This window comes from Tiliqua scincoides, chromosome 3, assembly GCF_035046505.1.
Source record: "Tiliqua scincoides isolate rTilSci1 chromosome 3, rTilSci1.hap2, whole genome shotgun sequence".
NCBI classification, from domain to species: domain Eukaryota; kingdom Metazoa; phylum Chordata; class Lepidosauria; order Squamata; family Scincidae; genus Tiliqua; species Tiliqua scincoides.
The window spans coordinates 24,363,859-24,372,526 of NC_089823.1; the positions used below are offsets into that span (position 1 = coordinate 24,363,859).

General features: G+C 46.5%; 1 protein-coding gene across 1 annotated transcript; it reads left to right on the forward strand.

Moving 5' to 3' along the window:
* The first annotated feature begins 213 nt into the window (after positions 1–213).
* Positions 214–8,354, forward strand: SHISA2 (shisa family member 2). The gene is made up of 2 exons (XM_066622268.1): positions 214–526; positions 7,801–8,354. Exons 1-2 carry the CDS (start codon positions 214–216, stop codon positions 8,352–8,354), a joined length of 867 nt encoding a protein of 288 aa, XP_066478365.1.
* The last annotated feature ends 314 nt before the right edge of the window (positions 8,355–8,668 follow it).

The window sequence follows — 8,668 nt, forward strand, 5'->3', positions numbered from 1 at the left end:
CCCACTGACTCTGCTGGCCTTGCTTCTGACTAGGGAGGCTCAGACTGCACACTTTCCTGGGAGTAAACCCAACAGGGCGGACTTCCGAGTAGCCAAGCGAGGCTCGCGTCCAAGGGGGCGCAAAGTGCACCGAGAGACCCGGGGGCCGGCCGGGCAGGAGCCACTTGGCCCAGAGCTGCCGAGGCGCCCGGCGGGGGGCGAGGAGCGGCTGCCATGTGCGGGGGGCGCCCTTCCCCGCGGCGGGGGCTGCTGCTGCTGGCGCTGCTGCTGGGGCTGGCGGCGGGCGCGCGGGCCAGCGGCGAGTACTGCCACGGCTGGCTGGACGGCGCCGCGTGGCGGGACGGCTTCCAGTGCCCGGAGCACTTCGACGACGGCGACGCCACCATCTGCTGCGGCACCTGCGCCCTGCGCTACTGCTGCTCCCGCGCCGAGGCCCGCCTGGACCAGGGCGCCTGCGACAACGACCGGCAGCAGGGCGGAGCCGAGCACGGGCGGCCGGACAAGGACGTGCCCGACGGCGCAGCAGGTACCCGCCCGCGCCCTCCGACGCCGCCTTCCTCCCTCCCGGTGGCGTAGCTAGAGGGGGGCCAAGCACTCAGTTTTGCAGGAGCGCCTTGCACGCTGCGGTGAGGCTTCCTGCAAAACGTAGTGCCTGGCCCCCGCCTCTAGCTGCGCCACTGACGGGAAAGAATCGCTTTTAAATGCCCCACGTTGGTATTTTGGGTGCAAGTCCTGCACTCTGCTGCCAGTGCAGTCGACACGCCAGTTACCCGGGCATTCGGGGTTTTTCTCACACTCCCATTTGGGCGCACGTGGGAATGGGGTGTAAGGGAGGGAGGTAGGACACAGCCGACTTCTCCAGTTGCAAAGGGGCTTGGCCAGAATGAATGATTGAGAGTGTCCTGTGAGCCCCTTCTTCCCCTAATATCAGGGGTGGGCAGGCTTTAGCAATTGTGTAGGAGAGAATTTCAGCAGGTGCAGCTTGTCAGCTGTGAGATGGCAAGCTGCACCTGCTGCAATTCTATACAATTGTTAAAGGTCCAGGAGCCCTAAAGTTGAAAACTTGCCCACCCCTGCTTAAGATCATCCTTCTTTCACCCATCTAGCCATCAAAATTTCCAAGAAGTTCGTCCATGGATGGATTTTACTGTCTTGAATTCTTTGTTCTTTTTGAATGGAAAGGTGGGTGAACACTTTCAAAGAAAGGAATACATCAGGCTGTCAAACAATTGTAGACCAGTTCAGAGTTAAAATCCAGCCCACATCCTTGACTTGTAGTCCTGTCAAAGCACCTTCAGTTCCAAATCTAAATACAAGGTTCTTTCTTTCTTTGAAATTAAAACAACCCTTTAAATTCTTTTTACTGAAAAAGTGTATATTGGATTGGAAGATTAAGAACAATACTGTAGTTCCATTTGTAGAACAGGCTTTTCAAAACCAGATTGGCAGCACAGGTGGGAGGGGATTATAATATGGGGCCATATCCAGAGACCTAGATATGCCTCTGCTTATGTACAGTTATAAGTATATATTACTTTGAACTTTCACTCACAGCATGTTAGTTTTCCTCAGTTCATGTAGGCTGTGTTGTAAAAACCTTCCCTTGATTTTATTAAAATCTAAAAATCAAAATTTATTTTCATCCTTCAGTACTTAGGGGAGGAGAGCTAGAGATGGGCGGAGTTAAGATGGGCTGACCCTTCTCAGTCAGCTGGATCACTTCTATGCTTCTCTCTCAAAACATTTTACCTTTCCCTTCTTAGGGGTGAAGGGCTGCTCAGTTACCCCCATATACTTGTGTCATAAGAGACTGTCGGATATAGGTAAACATGGGACATTGCTCAGGAAAGCCTCCCAGAACTCCTTTCCAGAACAGCCTTGTCAAGCTGCCATAGCTACTGTACAGAAAAGTTTCATCACTGTAGCAGTGGCATAGCTGGAGAGGGTGCAAAGCACTAAGTTTTGCAGGGAACCTCACCACAGCATGCAAGCGCGTGCCCCCTTTGGAGCCATTCCAGGCATTTTCCTCAGTTTTTCTCCCACCCTCCCATGGCTCCAAAGGGAAGGGGGGCCACTTGCACACTGTGGTGTGGCTCACTGAAAACTTAGTGCTTTGCACCCCCTCTAGGTATGCCACTGCTGTGCAGAGTTCCATTGAGTGCTTTGATGTTCATGGGCCTCATTCCTTCATTCCATAATGTTTGTCACCCAAGTAATCTGACAGCACAGTCTGTGTCTGCCATCACAAGTACATAGAGCACATACTGGGGAGTAAGCCCATTAACTTCAAAAGTCACTCTTCTGGAATGTTTTGTGGACTGCATTCAACCTCCTGTCATCTTGGAACATTTGGTTCAGTAAAAACCATCGTAACTCACTTCTTAAAAGATTCTGAATGCTAGAGGTGTAGAAAATGTGTGTGTGTGTGTGTGTGTGTGTGTGTGTGTGTTGGCAGGAGGGGGAACAGCGTCTCTATAAAGCCATGGGCAAGGTGCTCATGTGCTCACTCCACCTAAGTAACCCCCTGACACTAGCCTGATTAGAGCATTCTGTACCAGTAAGAGTTTCTGAATACTTGCCAAGGGCAGTCCCACATAGGGTGCATTGCAATAACCTAATCAAGGTGTGACTGAGGCATGAATGATAGTGGCCACATCTGCTTTCTCCAGGAAATCTGGAGAAATCTGCTGAAACTGTCAAAGGTGCTTCTAGCCATATCCATCACCTGACCCTTCACATGTAAAAAACAGAACTTGGAACATCCTTGCACTGTACACCTGATCCTTCAGAGAAGTGCTACCCTATTCAGAACATAGAATTATGTGTGGTTAGGTCACTGATTTCAGTTGGCTAGCTGGATTGGGGCCAGCATTCACACCCTCATTTCTAGCCTGTGACTATTTAACTCATGGGTGGCCAATAAGTGACCCTGATGCCAAATGTGATATGGTCACTAGGAATGTGTAGATTTCCTGGACAGAAGCTGAAGGGCCAGTGGGTTTGGCTGTGGTGTGGAGCCCTGTTACTTCTCCAGGGCTGCAGTGTTGCTTCCTTTCTGGCTAAGGAAACTATAGGCAAAACTGCCCCAGGATATGGGAGCTGCTCATGTCCTTTCCTGCATGCTAACAGTATTTCAGCCTTTGATCTTGACTTGTGGAACGCTTGCAAAAAGAATGGGCTACTATTGGCTTGGTTCATAAACTTTATTCTTAGTAATTTCTGATGCACAAGGAAGGGAGTTTTGTCTTGGTTACTGGTGCAAATATCTTGGTCCCTTTTGGAAAATCCATATTTACTTTAATGTGGATGATTTAAGTTTAGCTTTACAACTGTCATGTTATTATGGTGCTGTTGCTGCCAGGATGATTTACTGGCAAACCAATGAAATTCCACTACAACAAATTCCACTACAACTGATTTAGTAAGATTTATTTTCATTCTGTACAGACTTATATATATATATATATATATATATATATATATATATATATATATATATATATAATCCATATCTGTCTGTGTGTCTCACTGTCTTCATAAAAAGCCTGCATAAGATACCTACATCTAGCAATTTGGGCTGTGTGCATTGCTGCACATTCCTGATTGGGAACTCTGCATGTAGTGCCCAGCACTGACCCAGTGCAGATCATGTATGAATGCACATCCATGCAAACCCCACACACCCTGTACAGTGTGGATGAGGATGCACCTTTCCATCCATTTGGAACATAGATAATATTTACAGTCAAATCCTATCCCCCCACCATTGATGATGCAGCCGTTCCAAAGGTGGGGTGGGGCGGAGCATAATCAGAAGGCTATCCAGCAGTAACAAACTTTTTAATTTATCTCTGAGTAAACCTTCTGGCCACCTATGGATCTCCCTGGACCCAAGCTAGATGTATATACCACCTATGTAGGTGGCATAAGTCTGAGGAGAGAAGGGGAGATTAATAAGCCACAGAAATGTTATTTCTGCCAGGCACTGATGAAGACATGCCTGACAGCCGTTAAGACCAAGAGTGCTTTTACATGTGATTAAATATTCCTGAAGGCTGATCTACTCCTGCAGCAGAATGAGATAGTAGAATCCTAATTAAAATTGAAAAATGGATGTACCATGTAAAATGGATATACCATATTGTAAAATGGATATACCATGTAAACTGTAGTCGGATCTGACATTTTGGATGCTCCCCCACATAAAGAAGACTCTGTGCAAGAAATAAAGCATACACCCAGATAACTTAGTACACCAAGGAGAAAAATCTGCCAGTTATATTAGTTTTTTTATAGCCCAATCCTATGCTTCCCCCCCACTGCTGATACAGGTGCACCAAAATTGCTCATGCTGCATCCTGTTGAGGTGTAGTCCAGGAGGGGTAAGGAAACATTTGTTGCCTTAACCTGGGGGTAAGCCTCTGTGGTGTGGAGGGGTCTATTTGGCTCTGGGCCCTGGGATCAGGTCAGGTCAGGAATTTGGTGGCCACCACTGCTGTTAAACCCACACCCTTCCTGGAACAGATCCACCCTCTCCCACTCTGCTGCTTCCCTGTTCCACCCTGATCTGCCTCCCCTGCTGACCTACCTTAGTCTACAGGTATCTGTGAGGCCTCTCCACTGACATTCTTGAAGTGTGCAGCTCCACCTGCTTTCGCAAGGCTATTTGCAATGGCTGAAAAGCATGCCCCACCACCAAAACACTTAATTCCTGCAGTGGGGGGGGGGAGCAGGATTGGGCTGTTATTTTTCCATTTCGCATACAAGAATATTTTAAAAATGCAGTTAGACACATGAAGTTAGGAGGGGTTTCATCCACTGGACCAGCTCACAACTCCATCATCTCAGTCTCGCTTCAGTCCACTACATGTGTACACCAGGCCTCAAAGATTGGTTCACACACCTCTCCTAGGGATGCACTTTCTAGCTCATATAGTTCCTGACTGTTCTTCACCTGATGTTTAGGGAGAAAGGAATAACACGATCCTGAAACAAGCAAAAAGTTTATTTACCAAATGAGATACACTTCAGTTCTCTTTTGTTGTGTTGCTACTGAAATTGAGAAAAGTGCAAAAGGCTAGAAATTGGTGTCTGAGAACTCACCTGTCATTTCACTCAGCAGCTGTTTCATACTTTACTAATGACTGGATTTCTGAATTCTTCTTTTATCTTTATGGGAAGTTCAAATGCATTAGCCATTGTATTCTAGGTGGCAGCATTTCCTAAAACATCTCAAAAAAGCTGTGTCTCCTACTATGGTGAAATCCCTACTTTTCCTCTGTTTTTCCCCCCCTATCGTTCACTTGTTTGGGAACTTTCTATCATCTCAGAGATTTCTGTGATGTCTCAGCATCCTTAAAGGGCAGCTGCATTATTCAAGGACAGAAGCCTTACTGGCCCAGTTGAGGTGTTGTTATTGTTTGAGCATCTTCTCTCAGTGATTAGTAAACAAAGCACCATGAAGCTCACCGGGGTGGGCTTCCAAGAATGGGAAATTCAGGAATTCTGGTAACTCAATTCCCCAGGAACCTAATCCTACAGGTGAAACCAAGTTAACGCCCACAGGTTATAAAAAGAAAGAGAGTTGTGCACTCTTAGCACATTTGTCCAGGTCCATCTGGTGCTTTGGGGGTACTTGCCTGCTCACTGTGCTGCAAACGTGGGTGCCAGAACAGCGTGCAAAAGTAGAGGCGGGGTCATACCCTGTAGTACACAGCAGGGTTTGTTTTATTTTCCTCTTGCACTTTAGCAACCGTTGCACTCCCTATTTTATTCTTTTTTCACCCAAGATCAACGGTGTCTTGTTTTACCCTTGCAATTCCCCCTCTATTGTCTTGATGTATTGTACTGGCGTTTAAATAAACTTTTTTCTTTTTATGGTTTCACTTGCCTGTTCTCAGTTCACGAAGGAGGGAGCGAGTTGCTACATCTATTTTTCACAATACTGCCCTTCCTCCAAGGATCTCAGGGTAGTGTACATGGTTCCTTCGCTCCTTTTATCCTCACAACAACCCTGTGAGGTAGATGAGACTGAGAGACAATGTTTGGCCCAAGGTCACCTAGGAAGCTTCATGGCTGAGCGGTGATTTGAATCTGGATCTTCCAGGTCTAACAGCCCAATTCTACAGATCCCGGTGCCCGGAAGAACAGTGGTGCCAAAATGGCAACCACTGTATCCTGCAGGCGCCAGGAAGCCACAGGAGGTCATCCTGGGGGAGGAAAGCCCCAGACCCCACAATGGGGCTTCTCACGGTTGTTTTGCCAGAGCAGACGAGAGGACTCTGTGTCGGCCCGACAGATGACAGGATCCAGCAGAATGGGGATCCCACCCCACTCCCAGGCCGGTTCCTCCCCACTCCGCCCAAAAAACCCACATCACTGCCTGGCACTCTTACCTTACTCCAGGGATCTGGGCTGGTGCTTCCTCCTCCCATGGTAGATGGGATGTTGCTCCCCACTCCTCTGTGCTTTACAGCTTGTTTATGACACTTAGTGCCAGCACTGGAGCTCAGTGCTGGTGCTGAAGGCCCATAGGATTGGGCCCTCCCGAACCACTACACCATCCTAGCTCTCTATCAGACTGTTATGTTCCATTATTGTTTGGGTTTAAGGGAGCCCTATTTTCCCAAAGCTGCCTCCTTCTGTTTGGCTTTCCATTCTGGGGTGGTGGCAACAATCTACCTTTTCTAGTTATTCCCAGTTTGTTACTGTTTAAAGGGAGGAGTGGGAGCAGCGAGGTGGGTGCCATTTGCTAACCACCTTGCTGCTTTGTCTTTGTGTTCCCTTTCATAGGCACATACATTTTTCAATCACTGATTTTACTTCCAGTGATTAAAAACAAAAAAAACACAGCAACAAGAAAATTCCAGAAAGAAGGTATTTCACAAAAAGATGCAAAGTAACATGGCATTTCATATCACCTTCTGGGCTACCTGTTGTTTAGATCTTATGAACAGCATCATTTTGTAATCATGTATTTGTGTGATTGGATTTTCGTTGGTAAACATCAACCTTTTGAGTTTTCTTTGGGAAAGCCTTGGTTGCTTTCCAGCACTTTCCCTCTGTTCCTGAATCCTAAATACAGCAGAACTAGCCTGAAGTGATGTTATAATTAGGGCTGGTTTACTCATGAAATGCATGAATGTTGCAACAAGTGCATTCATTTCCATGAGGATTGTAGAGGGAGTTCTGCCAACCCCACTGAAAGATGGTGCAGCAGTAAATTGATAAATAAATTGCTTTTAAGAATTGCATTTCATCTCAAACATCTTCCTATACTGATCCATTGTCATACTGAGTCTTTACTATTCTTTAATAATGGACTTCTTAATTTGAAAGAAATACAGCCTTTTGAAAGAAATTTGAAAGAAATACAGAAATACATGACCAGTTATAGTCTTGTGACCTTTTCAATTATACTGCTTTAGTAGCCTCTTAGTTCCAACACAGGAACTATAAATGACCCAAAATATGAACTGCCAGCCAAAATGGCATCCTTGAATCACGTTTTCCCTCCTCTCCCCATAACACATAATGCTGTGTGGTTCTCTGGTCTCCCAGTAACAGCCAACGATGTAGAATAAGTGTAGGGAGAAATGCACGACGACATATCATGTATTTCAATTTCTATATATCATGAAGAGCGATGGGGAAACTCAGCACAGGGACTGCATTTTCAGCAGCAGCCCATATCTTGGGTCATGTCCTGTTGAACTCGTGAAGCAGCCAAAGACTTCCTTTGATTTGTCCTTTTAGAGACAGGAGGAAAAGTATCTAATAGACTTTCTTTTCTGTTGGCAGTGCCTATCTATGTGCCGTTCCTTATTGTCGGATCTGTTTTTGTTGCATTCATCATCTTGGGATCTCTAGTTGCAGCCTGTTGCTGCCGCTGCCTGCGACCTAAGCAAGAGCCGCAACAAAGTCGAGCGCCTGGAGGTAACCGGATAATGGAGACTATTCCCATGATTCCAAGTGCCAGCACCTCCCGAGGATCGTCCTCGCGTCAATCAAGTACTGCTGCCAGCTCCAGTTCCAGTGCCAATTCAGGCGCAAGGGGACCCCCTACCAGGTCACAAACCAACTGCTGTTTACCAGAAGGGACTATGAATAATGTATATGTCAACATGCCTACCAATTTCTCAGTACTGAACTGCCAGCAGGCAACACAAATCGTGCCCCATCAAGGCCAGTATTTGCATCCGCAGTATGTGGGGTATGCGGTGCAACATGACTCTATGCCCGTGGCCCCTGTGCCACCTTTCCTGGATGGTCTGCAAAGTGGATACAGGCCGATTCAGTCTCCTTATCCCCACAGCAGTAGTGAACAAAAGATGTACCCAGCAGTGACTGTGTAGCTTTCCAAAGGAGGCAAAAAAACCACACACACACACACACACAAGCAAAAACAAGATTGCCGTAACAGACTGTGAGCAGAAGAGAAATGCTTTTGGAATGAAGTTTGCAGAACATCATTTGTAAATAATTTTGGAAGGCTCATGCAGTGTTTATAAATGGTTTTCTTTTCATTGGGTTCTGTTGCCAAAAAGCTGTATGAAGATATATTTGAATTAACATTTCCAGACAATGTTTCCATTCCAGTGCAAGATAATATTTTAGAAGCATCTTTTCTTTCTCTTTCACCCTGAGCCTCGCTACACTTCATATAGCT